This window comes from Lontra canadensis, unplaced genomic scaffold (assembly GCF_010015895.1).
Source record: "Lontra canadensis isolate GAN:19392208 unplaced genomic scaffold, GSC_riverotter_1.0 scaffold100, whole genome shotgun sequence".
In the NCBI taxonomy this organism is placed as follows: Eukaryota; Metazoa; Chordata; class Mammalia; order Carnivora; family Mustelidae; genus Lontra; species Lontra canadensis.
The window spans coordinates 4006238-4026761 of NW_022631094.1; the positions used below are offsets into that span (position 1 = coordinate 4006238).

At 41.9% G+C, this 20524-nt stretch overlaps 1 protein-coding gene and 1 long non-coding RNA gene across 5 annotated transcripts in view; one reads left to right on the forward strand and one right to left on the reverse strand.

Moving 5' to 3' along the window:
- The window catches only part of NRP1 (neuropilin 1), a 137145-nt gene that overhangs the window by 16266 nt on the left and 100355 nt on the right, over window positions 1-20524 (reverse strand). For 2 of the 4 annotated variants that reach the window (XM_032837808.1, XM_032837809.1), the window contains exons 9-12: window positions 14168-14499; window positions 9530-9674; window positions 6236-6319; window positions 1255-1314 (exon numbers count right to left, since the gene is read on the reverse strand). In XM_032837808.1, the coding sequence (XP_032693699.1) occupies window positions 1255-1314; window positions 6236-6319; window positions 9530-9674; window positions 14168-14499 (621 nt within the window). Of the gene's footprint in view, window positions 1-1254; window positions 1315-6214; window positions 6320-9529; window positions 9675-14167; window positions 14500-20524 lie in introns of all 4 variants that reach the window. The other 2 variants (XM_032837807.1, XM_032837805.1) reach the window with 1 other exon arrangement.
- On the forward strand, window positions 2199-4232 carry LOC116855256. The gene is made up of 2 exons (XR_004380318.1): window positions 2199-2313; window positions 3910-4232. It is a non-coding gene; the product is annotated as an uncharacterized LOC116855256 (long non-coding RNA).

Here is a 20524-nt window from a genome sequence, read left to right on the forward strand (position 1 = left end):
CACCGAGAAGGCCCAGGACCCTCAGGGAAGGCAGGACGCACAGGAGAGGCCAGACTCCTGAGGGTCCATGCAGGGTCATGGCACAACCTCGAAGGCCCTATCTTCTACCTTGGAAAGATGTCCTTTGGACTACAGTGTTTTCCGAATTTAGGGGAACAGACGCTCTTCGGTTTCACCTTTCGGTCGCTGGGGGTATGTGAGGCATGGGGTCACAGGAATTCTGTCAACCTGAGCCCACCACAGGGAAACTCGGGGTTAAGTTCAACTGAAGAGAAGTTTGTTTTGCAGTTTAATAGGTCAATGGTGACAGCGTCCTTTAAGGAAGCATACTAATTAGAGCAGCCCTTTCTACTTTCTGCCTCGCTGGGCAGTGTCATACTGTTGAGGAAACATTGATATACACCACACGCCCCATTAATAAATGACTGTGGGGGCCAAGGCTCAGTGCGCTGCGATAAAGGAAGTGGGAGAAGCTGGAAAACTGACCTGTTCACCTTACTCTAATGATTAACTTGCAAGTATTTAAAAACTCTGATTGCTTGCATGGACGATTTCCCTTCGTGTGTGTCCATGGGGAAGAATTTTACAGAATCCTAACAAAATACAAAAGGTGGGGGGTGGAGGTTACCATTTAACTGCTGCTGTCCCCCAGTAAACAGCAAGTCATGGGTCTGAGAAGTCATTAGGCTGTTCTATTAATAAAAGGAGGTGAGGAGGGGGGGTGCCACTTTCTCCGCGCACAATCATAGCCGTGGTTTCCGGCACCCCCATTTCGTGGCACGCCCACTGGAAACGCTGTTGTCACACTGCCAACTCCGTGGCAGGCAAAACTGACAAACTTTGCCTGTCTCGGTTTTGCAGGATTGTGATGAAAATAAATAGTCAGGCTGCTGCCTGTGAGATTTCCTTCTCCTGGAGTTTGCAAACACAGTCCATGTCCTAGATGTGCTGCGTTAAACAAAGTATGTTACCCAGTTCCTTCCGTCGAGAGCTGGGATTGTCACCATTTGGCAATTACTGATGGAGAAGGAAACCTCATTCCCTGCTGCATATACATGTGGATGAAAGGAAAGCAATATTTATGGCTCATGCTTGGAGACCAGATGCTGCGTGGCATCTCTCTTCTAGGACTTTGAGAGAAATTGAAACCGAGAAGCACGCACGGCCGAAGCGCTGCTTGGGGGTGGGGGGAGGGGAGAGGCACACGTGAAATCTACCCTATTTTCTGTGTTTTTTATTTTTTTTTTTTGATACCTGATTGTATGGTGCTGTCTATGACGGTTGGCTTCTCTGTGGTCAGCACAGTGGTACCGCCTGAAAAACACACAAAAAAGTAACATACGAAAATCAGGAAGAGGAAACATTGTGCATAATATGCAGTAAGGAAATGCTGTAGGCTCAGGTACATCTGTTCAAGGCAAATCTTCTCCCCAGAAAATCTTTCCTTTAATTCCACCCGTGGAAACCGTTTTACAGAGATTTTACCCACTGCAAGATCAAGCGTGCATAAACCACGATTTTGTCCTCAACACATGTATTCCTAAAAGCGTCCAGGCTGTACGGAGGGCCCGAGACTTCGTTCCAAGGGCATTCCCTGACTCCCCGGGCTAAGCGTGCTACACAGTTGGAACCGTGGAAAAGCCAAAGCCTCCACACGTCCTCAGTGACTTGGGAATTGAACTCGACCTGGGCCTCTGAGCTTCAAATAGTTTCCCAAGGTTTCAGATGCGCGCCTTCAGGGGCGGCGCCGGGCTGCTCCCCACAGTCTGTTTGGAAAACTGAAGCTTCACGTGGGTGCCAGGAGTTCCTTCTTTCTTTAGTAGCTGAAGTGGTTTGTTTTTCCCAAGGACAAATATTCTGCCCAGCATGTGATTTGGAGAAGCTGCGGGAGAAGGCAGGAGCAGAAACACTGCGTCACAGGCCGGGAGCCCTGGAAGGTGGCTCGGATGACCTCCTGAACCGAGTCGGCTTCCAATCAGCTGGGGTTGACTTTGGGATTCTGGGCGAAGGAACCAGGTGACATTTCAGCTTCACCCTCTTTTGTTCTGCATCTTGCTGCTACTGTTTTCTGCTCCTCCTCATTAAACTTCTGGTTTTTTTGTTTTGTTTTGTTTTTTTGCTTTTTTTTTTTAAGATTTTGTTTATTTGACAGAGAGAGAGAGCACAAGCAGGGGGAGAGGGAAAGGCAGGCTCCCCACCAAGCATGGAGCCTGATGCGGGGCTGGATCCCAGGACCCCGGGATCATGACCTGAGACGAAGGCAGACGCTTAACCGACTGAGCCCCCGGGGCACCCCTAAACCTCTGTTTTAAGGTAGTGTTTTTGAGTTTTTTTTTTTTTTTTTTTTTTTTTTAGCTCTTACTTACTTTAATTTGAACAATGGAGTTTCACAGTCTCCTTGAATCCTATGAAGATTTTACTAAAATCACAGACAGATGTCAATGATTGCTGATATATTGTCCAAATACAAACTAGATTTTGCTTTTTTTTTAATTTTATTTTTTATAAACATGTAATATATTTTTATCCCCAGGGGTACAGGTCTGTGAATCGCCAGGTTTACACACTTCACAGCACTCACCATAGCACATACCCTCCCCAATGTCCATAACCCCACCCCCTCTCCCGGGCCCCCTCCCCCCAGCAACCCTCAGTTTGTTTTGTGAGATTAAGAGTCACTTATGGTTTGTCTCCCTCCCAATCCCATCTTGTTTCATTTACTCTTCTCCTACCCCCTTAACCCCCCATGTTGTTTTTGAGTTTTTGAACTTGCCAACCATAAGAATCACCTGAGGGCCTGCTGAAGCTGTAGTTGCCAATCCACTAATCCTCCTCAGACCTCACCGAACCAGCATGTCCAGAGGTAAGGCCTTGAAATCTGAATTTTTGAAAGCTCCTTAGGTGAGTGTTAGAACCTACTACATATGGGAGACACTGGCTTGCTGTTTATTACTTAGGTGTTTGAGAAAAGCCATTTCTCCTTGCCTGTGTCTGGTATGGTCAGAGAGCATGTATTTGTTGCCCCAAGAGATAAGACCTTGGGCAGACTCGGGGGCAGGGCAAGGTGTGGGCTCATGCAAATCATGGAGAGTTTTGGAGGCGGTTCTCAGGTGTCAACGTACACCTTCCAGTAGTATCGCTCTGTCAAGCTCTGTGATCATTTCTATTCTGCCCAGGCCCCGCAGCTTCCACAGATCAGAAATCATCCCGATCGTGAATCAGAGAGCCGTAAAATCATGCTCTTGGGATGGTGGGAAGAGTTTGGAGCTAATCGACTGCAGTACCAAGTCATGTTACCCTTGGTCTCCCCATAAATATGCTGGATGAGCGGTCACAGGTGTGCGTGGCCTCAGTGAGGCAGGCGCTAGGAAGAAGGAATTTTATATATTATGGGTTAAGAAGGTGAATCTATAATGGCAGAATTGGAGGGAGGCCAGAATACATTAGCGTTCTGTTCCCAGTGGTCTTAGGGGAGAAAGACTCAAGGTGAAAATTCACTTTTTTAAAACCGATATGCATTATCAGTTTTGTTATAGGTTGGGAGCCAAATTCTGCTGTTGAGTACACACAGATCCAATGTGAAATTTGGCCTCCCGGTGCCTTTGAAACCAATTGTATTATCTAATGACTTCAAAGGCATTTGCAAATGAGTAACTTCAGGGGTGAAATTTCACCTTGGCAAGCAAGTATGGGAGAGCGCAATCTCTCCTCATTTCCATGCATTCGGTACAGTTCACCTGGAATTCACTGTTGTTTGTAAGTAACAAGCATATTGCTAAAATACTTACTTCCCACCATATTCAAAGCATTACCCCAGGAGGAGAGATTGAAGTGATGCTATCTGCGTGAAGGAACCAATCACTGTGCGAGAGAGAATTCACCCTAATTTCTACCTTCCCTCCACTCAAGGTTAAAGTGAGGAAGCTTTTACCTTGGCTCCGTCATACTCAACGTGCCCAGTTTGAGGCTTTGCCGGTAAAGGCTGTGACAGAAGGAGCAAGGAAGGTGCAGAGCTGCGCCTGAGCCTAAACGTGAGCTGTTCCTATGCGAGAGCACACCTGGATGCTGGGAGGCTTCTGCTTCCCACAAAAACTTCTACACATGCGCACACCCTTTCTCAGAGAAGGAGAACCCATAGCTCCATAAAACAAAATAAGTAAACAGAAACAAAAACAAAGACAAAAACAAAACCCAAGTTGGCTGTTAATGTGATCAATGAAGTTGAAACATGAGATTCCTACTGAAATCACCTCTTCTTGATGGTGGCAGGGAGCGGGTATTAACAAGACCTCTGGAAGTTCCTAATATATGTATATATTTAGAGATATTGAGACAAATGGGCTGACTTGAGAAAATGGCTTTTCTTTTTTTTTGCCACGGTAATGTGAAAAAAAAAATTAGAACTTTTTTCAGTGTGACCAATAAATGATTTTAAATGCTGTAGATAAACTATAAACTTGTAACTCTTAGAAGACTGTTAGTGTTTCCACTATAAACGACCCATTTTCTGTGGTGTGTTACTCGTTGCCGTACATAATTTGCTCCAGGCTAACATACTTGCCCTGTTTCATTCAAAGGCTTTAGTTTCAATTGATTCAGTCATGAACTGATGCAAAAATAAGAAGGTTGGTTGTTCTGAAACGAGGAGTAAATCTGAGGCTTTGTTTCTAATCAATATTAACTGACCACTTTAGGGTTTATAAAGAAAGAACCCTCTCCACAACAGGGCAATTGAAAGGGTATACTGTGATGAGTATAGCATTCCTTTTTAGGAGGAATTTCACTACTGATGTGTGATGGGGTCCACGAAAGCCCTGAGATCTGTGGCAGAGTGTTTACAAGCAATCCTGGGAAGGTTCCACAGGACCTGGTTCATAGAATGGTACTCTGTTCTTAACACCAGCTGTAGGGGTTTCAGCTTGAACTTGACATCTCACAAAGAAAATGCCTCTGCATTAATTAGTTTTTGTGGCTTGTGGCTACTTACATACAGGATTTGTTTTCAGAAGCCCATGGTAACATTTATTGGCCCTATGACTGTAAGTGATTATCCTGGAAATTTGGAGGGGGGCAGCCTTGGAAGCTGGGATTTAAATGGAAACCTGGTTCATGGTACAACATTTCTAAGCTTGATTTGACCCCTTATTCTATCTGAGAGTGGAGCTCTCTCGTTCCTTCAGAGGAGAGCTTTTGAAGTAATTGGAAATGTACTGTGGGACGTTTCCTTGTAGATTTCATATTAATGCGTTAGCCACTAACATGGCACTCTTATGAAGTTAGATGGGAACGCCTTCAGTTTCGCCCATGGAAATTAATTATGTGGGCTCTCTGAGTCCCTTCTGGGTAAAAATACAGACCTGCAGCCAAGGGCTCATGTTTAATGTAAAATGAGAGTCAGATGCTAGATGAAACTGCATTTTGACCTGGGTGGCAGAAAAGGTCCCACAGTGCCTTTGGCCACAATCGGGTGAAAATCCTACTGCCTTGGCGCATTTCCAGCTGGTACAATTCCATTTCCACCCCCCTTGTCTAATATTTCCTCTGCCATTCCAAGGAGAAGAGAAGGTCACTTTCGAGCTCTCAAGGTTTTAGAATGTTACGGAGTAATACCCTAAATTAATTAGTGAGGTATTTGGCACACACCATCCCTGATACATTTGCTAGTTGTTCCTGATGTGAAATAAGAATTCTGCCTTTGTAGGTTTTAATGTAACAGGATTTACAAAATCCCCACTTAAAAGCTGCATTTCAAATAGAAGCCCAATTTCATCAATTCGTTGGGTAAAGGTTCCACTCAAAACATTTCACCCTCGTTAGAAAATGAAAAGAAACATTCTAAAGTGTGTGGTTAGTATGGGCCATGCGTGTGGTATGAGGGTGGGGGTTTGGAGATAAGGATGAGTCATGCACATTTAGCCATGGTGGAGAAATTCTTATTCGCTGACCATCCTAGCCTCTGGCTCTGGAAATGGCCCAATTATTGTTTTGCATGGTGGTGGCAGGACAGCAGGAGGGAAGGAAGATGGCAGGAAGGAAGATGGCTCCACAGCTCTGCCACCACCCGGACCCCGGCCATGGTCATGGCTGGAAGAAGTTACGTGAACACACACACACACACACACACACACACACACACACACACACACGAACTAGCCGGTCTCAACCCCAACATGACTGAAATGGCACAGCAATGGGATGAGGATGGTTTCTGCACCTGTGAGCTGGAAGTCATCACCTGTGCCGCTGTGGCAGTTGGCCTGGTCGTCATCACATTCATCCACCAGGTTCCCATTGGGAGTGGTTGGTCCAGCTGTAGGTGCTGAAATGAGATCCAAGGATTATGATCTCACACCTCTGCAATGTACTTACAGGGCTCTCGCTAGGGAATCCGCTAACGCCTTTGCAGAAAACTCTAATCCATGGTAAGAAGGCCAGGAGTATGGCTTGCCTCTCTTTCAGGCACTAAATATACTTGGATTTAGCAGAATGCATTGGGGACTGCTTTGTTTTGGTATTTGATCACTATCTGCGGAGGAGAGTTGGCAGCCCTAGCATTTTATACATTGTTATCTACATAAACATCCTTTTTCTGAAAAGTGATTGAGTTCTCTCACTGGTTATTTATTCATGACCCTGGAATTGAGAACTTTGATGAGAGAGATCCTGCTTCAAATGTTTCTCCTTTCATTTTCAATGTGCTAGAGAACTCGCTTGTCATGAATTCTTTTACATTCTTAGGATTTGCTAAGTTTGCTAAGTTGGTATTATAATTTTTCCTCAAAAGGGAGTCTCAAGATTCTCTTTTAGGACAATATTGTTCTTTATTTTTTTTTTTAATTAGATTTAATCCATTTCCCTTTAAGTAAGCTTCACAACTTGGGGCAGGTGTTTGAGAGGAGTTGTCTTAGATATCCTGGGGTCATTTTCCCTGAACTCCCTAGGGGATTGCATTCCAACCCTGGCAGGTAGTCCTGTATCTTTGAGCTTGTAGTTGAAAAGTAGCCAACATTAATCAAAGACGGCTTTTGAAGTTCTTTAAATTTAGTTTGGTCTATTATTTTTCAGCCTGTTACTCATTCTTGCAATCTGTTTAATATTTTACAGTTTTCGGCATTACATTTCACTTTACAAGACTTGTGATAAGGTACAGCTCTCTTGATGTCTGAGAACACAGACAAGACACTGGGAGCGGGTGTGTGTGGGGGCGGGGTGGAGGGGCTGTTCTCTGAGAGCTTCTGGCCAGTAGGACTGTATTGGTAACTGCTTCTTTCTCAATAAAAATTTGATATTCTTTGTAATTGTGCTTAATTACTGAGCAGAGTTATGACAAATATAGAAATGTAGCTAGTTTCAACTTCCCTAACTGCCCAGGACACACACCAATAATAGCTAGGGAGAATGTGCATTCCGTCCAGGTGTACAGTGTAGACTTTGTACAATGCCAAGCACACATTCTGGACTCCACTTGTCGCTATCACTGAATCAAGAGAACCCTTCCTGGAGGTCCAGATGCTCGTGACACTTTCAAGTATTTAAAACTCTCTATTCATCTTCCTTATGGTATTTATCGAGAAGGAGTTCTTCATTGGAAGAGACCCAGGGTAGGACATGGTTTAAACTGAAAAAGTAGAAAGTGAATAATCTTAATATCCCAACTTTAATACTTGAATGTACTTTCTCTTCTGTGATTCTCTAATTATTTCTCGTAAATGCTAGCCCGAAGTAGGATGGACATGTGTGCAAGGCTGAGATATAACCCCCTGTCTTTCTCTGTTCCTCTAGGTATCTTCTGGAGTGTAAGGCATGGAGTAGATATTTACTAAGGGCCTGTTAATCATTTTAAGGAATTAAAAAAACAAACAAAAAAATCACTCCCTTTCACCAGTTGTGTCAAAAAGCTTTGACATTACTTTCCCCGGATGTTGGCTTCTCCTATGGCTCCGGGCAACTTCCTCACTTTTGAGAGCCCTTGGAAACATCTGCAGCAAATCTCTTCACCAACCATTTCTACCTCACTACAAGAGTTGACACTTGCAAACTGCCACCAGCCTCAGTCTTTTCAACCAACAATTCATTCCACCTCTTAAATCAGTGTTGCTTTCCAGAATCCAGGCTAATGACCTGCACCATAGTGGCAGACTCCCTTTTCCAGATGAGCACATTTCTCAGCCAATGGAATGAACATGTCTGCAATTGGTTTGATCTGCCTGTCTCTTCTCTTTCTCGGTACCTTTGCCAAAGTCCTGGCACATAGTCATTCTTAGTCTGTGTTGATAGTGACTGGATAGTTCAGAGGTCTGGACATGGCTCCAGATATAGAAACAACTACACAATAAAGAATGGGAGATAATGGCCTGCTTTAAAATAAATACATACAAAAGTAGCTATGAATTATTCACTAGGATGGTGATTTATAGCTTGAGATTCTCTAGTGCATAAGCAAAGTTTTATGATGTTTAATGTGCTCAAGAATGTAATTATATTTGAGTAGCTCAAAACACAAATAATTTTGAAACCACGAGAAGGTGATATTAAAAAGCATTCTTCAAAACAAGCATGAGCATATGCTCAGTTGATTAACATCTGGGAACCAACAATAGCCATCCTCAGAGCTAACCTGAAGAAAGACCTTTATGGGGATGGAAAAGTTGGTTACTCATTGATGCTCAAATCTAAGGCAGATGGGAATTCTAATGCACAAAAGCATTCAATAGTACAATAAACAAACACGGCATCATTTTTTTTCAAACATTCCTCTTATTTATTATGTGATAAAAAGGCAGAGCTGTGTGCAGTTCCAAGGTCAGTGTGTGAAATGAATTTGTCCTTGGTATGACTTTCATATGATAAATTTATGCAGTAATATCCTTGAATGGATCTCAGTGCCCATTCAGACATATTATCTCATGTAAAGTTTTGTTTCTCTGCAGCAGTCTGAGAAATTCATTCAGGATAATTCTGCTATTTCAGTCTGTCAAATGCCCCTTCCCACTAGGATGTGATGGTAGTTACCACTGCAGACAAAAACTTGAATCAGACAGATGGCTGAACAAGACTGAAAAAGTCAAAAGAACTGGTGGTTTCCAGGCATTGAGGGCAAACTGCCTAATGGGTGGGGGAGTTTACTTTGGAGTGATGGGAGTATCTTGGAACTAGATAGAACAATGTCTTGGTTGCATACATAATTGTGAATGTATTAAATGCCCCTGAATTGTTCACTTAAAAATGATCAATTTCCTATTATGTGAATTTCATGTCAATAAATATTTTTTAAAAAAGTCAAAGGAGGCAACCCACAGAACCTGAGGAGAGTTCTGCGTACAACCAAAACACTATTCACAAAACAACCAAGGCACTGTTGCGTGGAGTGTGCTGGAATGTTGAGCCTCCAGCACTGGCAGACCCAGAGGCAGTAACCCCCCCAGGGGAAAAACTAGCCATTTGCAGCAGCACCCTCAGGGGCATAAATGCATGAAGTAAGAGATTTAAAAACTGGGGAACTAGAAGGGACTCTGGGAATTGTAATTACCTTCCAGTTCACAGCCAAGCAGCTCCATCCGCAGCCCTAGTCCTCCATGAGTGGCTCTCTCAGGGTAGATCCTGATGAATCGTGTGGAAAGAGGTGGAAAAGTCCGCAGCTCAGGTGTATCGTAGTTGTTGTTGCCTTCAAAAGACTGTGAAGTTTGAGAAACGCCATTACTGATAAAACCTCCCTTTCGGCAGAAAAGTCCCCCCCCCCCCCCCCACTTCAGGACTCTTAATAAGGCAGAGAAGTAGACTCCATCCCACTGCTTCATAAATGGCCGACACCTCTTTTACAAATGAGGAAGTGGAAAAAAAACCAACAATTAAAGCTTCTCCAAGAGGTGACAGATATTATTTCTCAGAAACTTCGGAGCACACACGGAGGCTATCCCAGAAGCTGAGGGTTTAATGAGACACGTTTTCAATGACATGCTGATGTGCCTGGGAGAAGCGACACTTCCACCACTTCCTTGAGGTGGAGGAAGATAACTCAGGAAGAGAAGCTGCCATTTTTCAGAGCAATAATAGCCAGCACATTTCCAACAACGATGCCTGTTACATCCTCTTAAAGGAGCTGGTCCTAGTTTTGCTAAGATCCATAGGGATTAAACTCCTGAAGTAGGAGATTAATCCAAGGGATTAAACTCCTGAAGTAGGAGATATTAAATGTAATGCCGTGCAAAGGCAATTTAGTTAGGAACTGGGGTTATTCCAACCCACTGAAATTGCTATTTACTGAAGTAGTACCACCCGTGGGAGGGAGGCATTTGTACATAAAAGACCTTCTCATCTCAGGAAGGTAACAAGGGTCCTGACCATGGAGTGAGGTCCTGAGGGCCGGCTGAACTGCAGAGTAAATGAAGTACATTCCTAACTTGAAGACGCTGTGGCATTCTTCTGCAGCCAGGCAGCCCATGGCCGATGCGCCGACTTGATTATTTTAGTCCCCTTTTTACACGGACAGGAAGGTCAAAATCCTTGAGTGGAATCGTAAGAAGTTGGAACAATAACTTTTGCAAGAAACAGATAAGACTTCTTACGTCCTCTTCTCTCAACTTCATTCTTAATCCTGTCCAGGGTGGGAGGTGGGGAAGGGGGATTAGGAAAATCAAACCACCTTATCATTGAGAGTGTCTCTTATATGCATTAAACATTGCACAATATTTACAGGTACAAGGCATTGTTCTAAGTGCTTGAAATAGAAGAATTCATTTAATCCTCGGGTAGGTTCTATCATTACGTCCAGCTTACAGATAAGGCACAGAGAAGTTGAGTAATTGCCCATGGCTCTATGTATAAGTGTCAGAACCAGGGTTCAAACCTATGTAGTCTTGACTGGTGCCCTTAGAAAGGATCTAGTCTAGTCTCATTAAATTTAGGAAACTGAGGTCTATAACCAAGGCAACATATTTAGTTTTCTTAATGTTTCCTTAAATGTATTGCAGTTTGGACTACCAAACCTAGCAGATCAGATTGAGTGGATGGCCAGCCCCAGGCCAAGTCAGTCAGGAGCAGGGACAATACCCAAGTCTGGGTCAAGACGTTCCAAACCAGCAAAAGATGTGATCATTCAGCAGGAGAAATATCAGGGCTAAAGGGGGCACACATGTAAGAGAAGAGAGAACAACTGGGTGGCCTGTGACATGACTAGAGGTTCTCTGAGTTCTAGAAGGAAATTAATCACCCTTTTCCAGTTCAGAAAAGCCTCCAGGAATCTAAAAGGACATGATTAACATAGCCCCGCTTCTCCCCCTTAAAGCTTCCTTCTATTATTTTCACGTAAATAACAGTAAATTCACAATTGGGGTTCTGCACTCTTGATGGAACACAGTTGGCTTCCAGTCACTGAGAATCTGACATACGTTATTGTTAGGCCCAATTAAGTGTCGTCAGCGAGGTATAATTATGATGAAAACAACATTGCTACACATGCCTGTTCTGTTGATGTTAACAAAGCTCCAACAATCACAGGAGAAAAGCACTTAGAGTTATGGAATCCGGGCTCTTCTTCTCATTTTAACTCAAGTCAAGAATTAGCACAATGTAAAAACATTATAAAAGCTGACGGGGATGAGCTGGGAAGAGTATTAGCGGTGAAGAGCCATATGGAACGGGGCTAACTTTGTTAACATGAGGCTGTTTGTGAAGTATCTTTGCGTCCTTTTACGAATCATGTTCTGGAAGAAGAGAGCTCTGGGGCCTTAGATCCCCTCTCTGCTCCTGAGAAGTCTAGTTAATGCAGAGACTCTAATATACCTTGTTCATTATGGCTACTGGAGGGTAGGAAGTGAGAAGCAAGGTCTTTTCAATCCTTCAAAGTCCTGTTGCATTCATAAAAACAGTGCTCACTCTAGTATTACATAAAAGATACTTGGCATTCTACGCAGGTAACCTTCCTTTGTAAGTTTAAATATAATACATTAAATATCGTTATATACGTTATTGTTATATATGTTAAATATAATATGTTAAATGTCGTCATACAATTCAGTAATAGGTATACTACTAACCTGAAGGTTTTACCCGCGCCCTTTTGCATCTTAAAGATTTTATGTCGTGAGAGGGACATACCAGGAGTCGCAGACTGGGCTCTATGTAAATAATTTAGACGGTTTTGTGGTTTTAAATATCACAGGAAGACGATAATGACGGATAAAATAATATTTGAGGAGAAAAATCTCACGTACTCATGAACGGAGTTTTTTGGTTGGAATTGAAAACTGTGTCCTGGCTTAGGGTGGAATTCAGTAACCAAAGTACTACCCCAGAGCGATAGCTTTAGCTCTGGACTTAATTGCAGATGCGACGAGGCATCTTATCCAAAGCATAAGGCACTTGGTTTTCTTTCTGTCGTGGAACCCTTGTGTTGAAGAACAAACTTGTCACAACAGCATTGGCCCTGCTGATGTGTGGCAGTCTCTCACTTGGTGATCAAGACAGAAGGCTCTCCACTCCTCAGAAGAGATTGGCTCTTAGGGGAATGCCAGTGTCTGATGTTTATTTTACTTTTTCTTTTACCAAAACAAGAGGGCCAGACATAAAAGGGGGAAATGAAATGAACATAAGAAAGAGAGTAGCTGCATGTAGATTAAAAAAAAAAAACCACAACAAAAACTGGAAATATTTTGGAAACCACAAGTGAAGCAGGGGTGAGATGGGAGAGAAATTCTTACATTTCCGACAGCATCATGGCTGTTGGTGGCCTGCCACACTGGTGCTGATCACAGCCCGTGGGGGACAGGAGGTCTCTGCAGAGCCTCACATCTGGACAGAGGGGGAGCTGGCGGTGCCTGTCTGCAACATCCTTGGCCTGAGTCACTTTTATCAAGCCATATTCCCACGCTTGCTTAGAGTGGGAACAAGGATGACATTCCTGCCAATGGGCTCAGATCTTTTCACAAAAGGAGTGGGTCTTGGGCAAAGCAGGCAAGGAAAGCCAATTGTGTTGGGTGTGTTGATGGCTGAATACCATTTCCACAGTGCAGACAGAATGGACGGGCTGTGGCTTGTTAGTTATTTCATCCTCAAACCAGCTATTGGGTCCCCCAGCATACTCTTGGGTGGCCTCTCCTGATTGGTGTTGTGTGCTCAGGATATGCAAATAAGTTTGACCATCAGTCCAACTAAAACATAATTACTAAAGAAGATCTGTGGGGAATGTTGGAATATCTCCCTTTCCACTGGGTCAAGAACCAACCATATTTAAAAAGGTTCCAATGTACTAAAAACATATGGAAGCACGATTCATGAAAGCCAAAAGGGAGAAGCAATGATAGGGCCCGTCGGTGGATGAATGGATACACAAAGTATGGTGTGTGCATACAAGAGAATATCGTTCAGCTTGAAAAAAAAAAAAAAGAAAGAAAGAAAAAAGGAATCCTGCTACAATGCTAGGACGTTGTGCTAAGGAAAATAAGACAGTCATGAATGTTCAAATATTGTATGATCCCAGTTATGTGAGGCTCCTAGAGAAGTCAAATTCATAGAGATAGAAAATGGAATGGTGGTTTCCAGGAGGTGGGGGGTCAGGGGATGGGAGCTATTGCTCCGTGGGTCTAGAGTTTCAGTTTTGCAAGATGACGAAGTTCTGGAGATGGTTTGCAAAACAATATCAATGTACTTAACACCACTGACCTGTACAGCTGTAAAGGTCAACATGGGAAATTTTATGTTATATGTCTTTCACCACAAGTAAAAAGTAAACAACAACAACAACAACAAAAAAAACAAAAACCCAAAAACATTTAAATAAGGGAAGGGTGAGAGAAGGGGAAAGGAACGGGAGGGGGTGCTAACAGATTAGGATCTGCAGAGAGATTCTGAGTTTCTACTGGGTTGCCCTGTCAACTCCCAGACCCCCAACCTCTGGGCCACCCTGTCTCATGAGTGTTGAGCTTTCTGCTGTTCCCTAAGGGAGGAACGGTGATCAGCAATGCTCTCCTGTGTTGCTCTCAGAAACCATGTTCAGTACCTCATTTCCAGCTTCCCTAGAATGGGGGTCTTATGGACACCATCAAACACCTCCACTGATGTCACGGCTTAAAAGAAATATGAAGTCGTACTTCTTCAGGAAAATGCAGGAGGTCCTTGACCTCGGTCAACGACTCGAGAAAGGACTTCATCCCCAGTCCCTGGACCTCACCTTAGCCTTGCGCTTGCTGTCATCCATGATCATTTTCCAGTCTGAGCCATTGTTGCTGTATCCGATCTTGAATTTCCTCATGAACACTTTGTTCTCCCGGTGCTTCCCCCCCTGAATGATGATGCCCCTCACAATCTTCTCTTCCCCCAGATCCACCTGGAGCCACTCATTTATGTATGGGTGGGGTGCGGGTGGCAGTGCCCAGCCTGAGCGACTGGTTACCAGACGAATATTTTCAGGCATCCAGTTTCTCTCCCCTTGGTTTGATGCTGTTATCTGGGAGTCCGAGATAAGTCCAGACACCATACCCAACATGCCGGAGCAAGGGTAATCTAGAGGGTGGAATGAAATAGATGACATGAGATGGTTTTCTACAACCTCCGTGCTTAGAAAGAGAATACCACAGATTGAACTGGCCCATTGTCTGTCGCCATTCATACACATGTTTAAGTCTCTGCATCGTTTGATATTAAACCAGAGCTTTCCCTCCCTCAAACTTTTCTCCTACACTTGCAGAACTCCCCTCCCAGACGCACATTCCAATTAAGAAAATCTTCCATAAAGACATACACGTCCGTCTTTCTGAGTTCTTCCAAGTTTAATGTCAAAGTATTTATCTTGCAGTCTCTTTGGTACCCAGAACTTATTCCCAGATCTAGTACAGGCCCTGCCCAACAGAGGTTCAGTTTATGACAGGTGGGAGATGTGAAGTCAGTAATTTCAACAGCAGGAAGCTGTCCTGACCACCCCTTGTTCTAACTGCATTAGGAGCTTTCCACACAAATATCCATTGTTATCTCAAATGTACCGTGTCCAAATCCAAACGGTCCTTTTCTCTTGACACTGAATCCCTTTACCAAACTCTGTGTTTTAACCAGTGGAACCTCCAACCAGCTAGTTCCTGCTTAGTCATCTTGTCTACCCCGATCTCACATTTTGGCATTCCTGTTCTGCTATGTAAACCTGTCATGGTTTTGTTTAAAAAAAAAGAAAGAAAGAAAAGAAAAAGAAAAAGAAAAAGAAGTCTGTTGGCCCAGCCTTGTGATCCCCGTTTCCTTCAGCATCATCCTGGTCTGCGCCCTCCAGGCCAAGGTGCTAAATGGTCTGGCTGTCTTGTCAGACCCCAGCTGTGAATTTATACCACCCAAAACTGCCAATTCATTTTTCCTAAACATTTTTCTGCAATACCATCCTTACGCTCAAAAATCTTCCATCGCTAAGTAAAATAAGCCAGACACAAAAGGACAAATATGAGGTACCTAGAATAGTCAAACACATAAAGAGAGGAAGTAGAGTGGTGTTTGCCAGGGGCTGGTAGGAGGTGAGAATAGGGAGATGGAATTTAACGGGTACAGGGTTTTAGTTTGGGATAATGAAAAGCTCTGGAGTTGGATGGTGGTGATGGTTGCACAGGACTGTGATTGTACGTAACACACCTCAATTGTACACTTAAAATTGTTAAAATGGTAAATTTTATGTAATGCATATTTACCACAATAATAAAAGAGCTTTAGAAAATTTCTATGGCTTTCTACTATTTATAGGACCATATAGAAAGTCTCTATCCAGCTTTTGAGACCTTTATTTTGGTTTCACACTGTTTTTCTAATTTTATTTCCTCTTACTGACAGTATATTCCAGCTAATCCATTTTCTTCTCTAATCATCATCATTGCCTTTGATCAAAATGTTCCTGCTGCTCCTTGTCCTCCTGCAGACAGAAGTAAGGTCCACTAAAACCTTAGAAGCCAGCCTCAGACTCTTCATGAAAACTTCCCCAACTACTCTAGCCTTTGTTCTGAAGTCTCCCTCCTCAGAAATATGATGGTCCATGCGAGAAGTAGCACAAAGTTTTGCATTAAACTGTTCTCTCCTTGTTTTTAAGACTGGTCATCTTGTATCCACAGCTAGATTAGAAATTCCTCAAAGGCAAGGAACAGCATCAGATCTTTCTATATCTTCTACAGCAGCCCAAATAGCTTCTGAGCATAAGGAGAGTATCAATCATTGATTAATTGATTGGTGACTTAATAACAAACTGATCAATCATTCTTCTTTCAAGGACATCCATAAGAACGATAACCTATTTTTCTTTGAAATACTCAATTTTGCATAATATAATTCAAATTCAGCTTAAAAATATAACCATCTTAACCGAGAGGCATACATTTAATGCAATTAAACTGTGTCCATGTTAGCTGCCCTTAAGAATGAATTACTCAGATACTTTCCACATGAGGTGTACATTTCAGGTCATGTCATTTCTTTATCCAAGCATTCAGTCCCGGCTCAACCAAGAATTATGCATGTACTGTCAACCAAGCCTGCCAGTCTTTCCAGATCATGGCTTTGCAAAGCCCCTCCTCATTTACTCCTTTTTGCTAGAGGCAAGTGAAATAAAGCACTTCCTTATCGTGGTGAGAAGGAGGGAAGCTTTCTCTCATTCTGTTCCTTTCCCTCCACTTGAAAGTCCCCATTATCTTGCCCTTCCCACTATCTAAACCACTAAAAATCTTGAACCATTTTCAAGTGCTACAATTTTCCCCATCTTTCCAACTAGGTGTGGTTCTCCTTTTCTGAGCTTCTTATTAGCCCTTGATCTGCATTTCTACTATACAGATGACCATATTCTGCTCCTGGAGTGCTGCTATTTGCCTCACCAGATTTTAAGTTCTTTGGAGACATGAATCACACCATATCTAAAAATTTTCTATGACTCCTCAAGCCTGGTTTCTCTATGGTATTTACTTAACAAATATTTGTTGAATGAATCAACTTATGAACACAATAAAGGCAGCTGTCATTTTTTGTTAAGCACTCCTTCCTGTAATTCAGTCACAGTATTTGCTCCAAGCTGGGATCTGGAAACCCAGAACAAACTCAATGGGGATGAAAAAAAAATTATAAGAAGTATTTTACTGAGGGTCTATAAAACTATAGTGCTAAAAATAGAAGTCACATTTTTGGTCACTGTGGTCACACCTGACTGATTCAAAATCAGCCTTTATAAAGAAAATGTTTAGCTGGTAATAAGTATCAGATGTGACCATCTGGAGAAAAACACAATTAACCTGAATATTGTAAGGAGAACACAACCTTTACCAGATTAACACGCTTTCTCTAATGCAGACTTGGCTAGGGTGCTTTTTACACACCCACAAACCATGTGATGCCCAGCCCCCTTCAGCCAACATATCCACAGTACAGTTAGTTACTCATCCCTTCTGTAAGTCTGCCTTACCCAAAAAGAACAATGAAGAAACACCTTGATTTGCCCTTGACTAAAAATTATTTGACTCACTTTTAGCAATGATTAGGAGAAAAATTATATTAACCGTTCAAAGTCTGAATGAGATGCTAACATCTACTTCCATCTATTAACATCTACTAACATCTATTCTTCCATAGTTGGCTGGCTCAGATGTGCCTGGCTACATGTCAAATCCTTTGGAACTTGTGTTGCCACATTTAGCAAACAAACAATCAAAAATATCAAAAGAAGAAGCAGGTGGCAAACCAAATTAGAATTTAAAATAATGACTGATTTTTAGTGCAAGTATGTCCCAAATACTGCATGGGATATACTTGTACTAAAAAATGACTTGTCACTTATCTACATCAAATTTAACTGGACATTCTGTACTTTACTTGGCAACCCTATGGGGGGTTGTGTGGGATTACAAGCAATTCCAGATGGAAGGGAGAGAAGAGTTCTGTGTTGGGAATTAAGGTAGTTCTTTTTATTGATATTATTTTATAGTAAAACCTCTGTACTCAGTTTTAACAGAACAGTGAGATATACTGGTAAATCAATACTCAGTTTCCAAGGAGGAGAAGGAGATTGGTGCATTTGATGGGTGAAACTGAATGAGCATAGTTTAATCTTCCCATGATGACTCAGGGTATTGTGGTGCCTGAGGTCATCCTTGCAAACTTTGGCTAACAGAGGAACACACGGATATGTGCAGAAATGCCAGTTAAGAGACTTCCGGTTAATAAACACAAGTTAACAGAATTGCAGTATGTTCTGATACTTCAAGTCACAACTCTCCAAGGTTATTTTCCTCAACATCCATATTTTCCCAAACGATGAAGTTGCTTTGTCAAAATAGTGAAAATGCTCTTTTGTCAATCACCTATGAAGCAGAATGGTTTGCCCCAATCTTCTTTTCTTTATATCTTTCTGGGGTGACACCTAGTGTATACTCTGAATTTTTTTTGATTATTATATTTTTTAAAAAAGAATTTCTGAATATAAAAGTTAGGTGAAAACTTGAGGGCTCCAGAAACTTTGGAAGTCAAGTGATGTATTCATGAGGTAACTTTTAATTCAATAGTTTTTGTTTGTTTTAATCCAGTTTGGGTTAGGATTTGACAAGCCAAGAGGAGAGGGTGATATTTTGAAATTCAGTAATTTGTTTGTAGAGAGAACTGCAAGTCATCCAGGAATTAATTAGTTAATTAATTAATTAATAATTAATTAATAAAAAATAAATGCATTGAGCACTTGTTATGGTCCAGGCATACATGACACAATAGAAAATAAGGGAAGCGTGGCCCCTGCTTTACGGGTCTTCTGGTCCAGCAAGGATACTGAAGCCTTGTTTCTCTCACATCAGTCTCCACTCTGAGGGGACTGTGGCCTCTAAGAGATGAAAACTGTCTGTTTCTGGCAACCGAGAAGAAAACACTGATATCATTGTCTCCTCAGAGACTCTGCTTGCTGAGACCTGTTCTAGGCCCTGTTTATGGAACACCATGCCTTCTCTCATTTATGGGGTACCATTTAGTGAGCACTTACTCTAAGCCAAGTGTGTTATATTCTTTCAGTTTAATCTTCATTACAGCTGAATTAAAGTCCGTTTTACTGACCCGGAAATGGAGGTCAGAGAGAGGAAATGTCTCGCCCATGGTCACACATTTACCAAGTGGACAGTCCAGAGTGAGGCCTGGGTAGATGTCTGCACACTTTCTGTCCACATGGCTGTCATTATAACATGCTGCCTTCTCCAAAACCCATCCATTATTTAGAGACTGTATCTACTGTACTAGCCAGGAGTATCTAAAATATGTCAGGGGTCATGATAAAGAGATTAGCACTCTGAGCCTAAAACAGTATCTTTTGGCAGAAACAAATAGCTCCTTAAATAATTGCAAAATAAAATATGTCTGAAAGTAAGAATATGCTATTGTAGACACCGATGTTTAAATAAATAGGTCATTTAACTAGTCCTTTAACATGTAACATTAAGTCATGTGATATTTTTATTTCAAAATTCCAATAAGTTATTCACCTTCTTCAAACGTGAAGACTCACATACCTAGAATGAACTCTCACGGAAATCCTTGTGAAAATGGAAAAGAGCAGTTCAAGTTTAAGTGAATGTTTTATTTAACTAAAAGGAGAACCTCGGGAGTCTGAGTTCGGATCAATACGTTTGGAGTCACCAAGTTACTTCTTCTCCTTCTTCCTTTTTTTTTTTTTTTTTGTATAGTGACATAAGATTAGAAATGAGACAGAAATTTCCAACCTGACCTCAAATGACCTTGTTCCTATGAATTTATGGGTAGTTTCTCAAATTTGTAATGATCTGAAAATTACCTAGAACTTTCCCTCACCTAACCGCTGATCAAAAATAAAGCCAAGATTTAATCTAACTTTTCAATGTTCCTTCTTTCTCCAAACCTCTCCGACTAATTCCTGCCTCCACGGCCTTGAACTTTCTAAGTCTGCGATCTTAAAACAAATAATTCTGTCTCTGGGATGGAAATAAATACGATTTTGGTAAGAAATCAGATGTTAGTTTTTCCTTTCCAAAATGGACTCTCCTATAAACTAGTATAGTTTTTTCCTCCTTAGTTTTTTCTCATTGTGCTTTTCTCCAAATGGCTTGTAATTTCATTGAAAACTGCCCAGGTGGGTGTTCCCCCCAGCATCAAAAATTTGTTTTCCTTCTCTAGACATAACTATGGCAAAGAGGATAAAAATAGAAGCAACAGTGTTGGCATTCATGGAAGTAGAAAGTAAACACCCTAACGTAATATTAAAAGATAGTTCAGAGATTTTTAAAAACTTATTTACCTTTAATGACTTTTTGATGAATCAGTTACTGATTCTGTTTAACTTTTAATCTTATTTTGAAGGTTACATTGTATTGTCTTTTTTTTTTTTTTTGAATGATACTTTGCAATGTATTTACTTCAATGGAAAGGAATTCTGGCGTGACCGCTATTCACTCCAGAATACAGCCGGGTCGCACAGGAAGGTGGGTGGACAAGTCATAAGTGCACTGATTGCCACAGGAATACAAGGAGAATAATAGTCGTGACGGTTCTTTTATTCTCAGCTCTGCCCTGC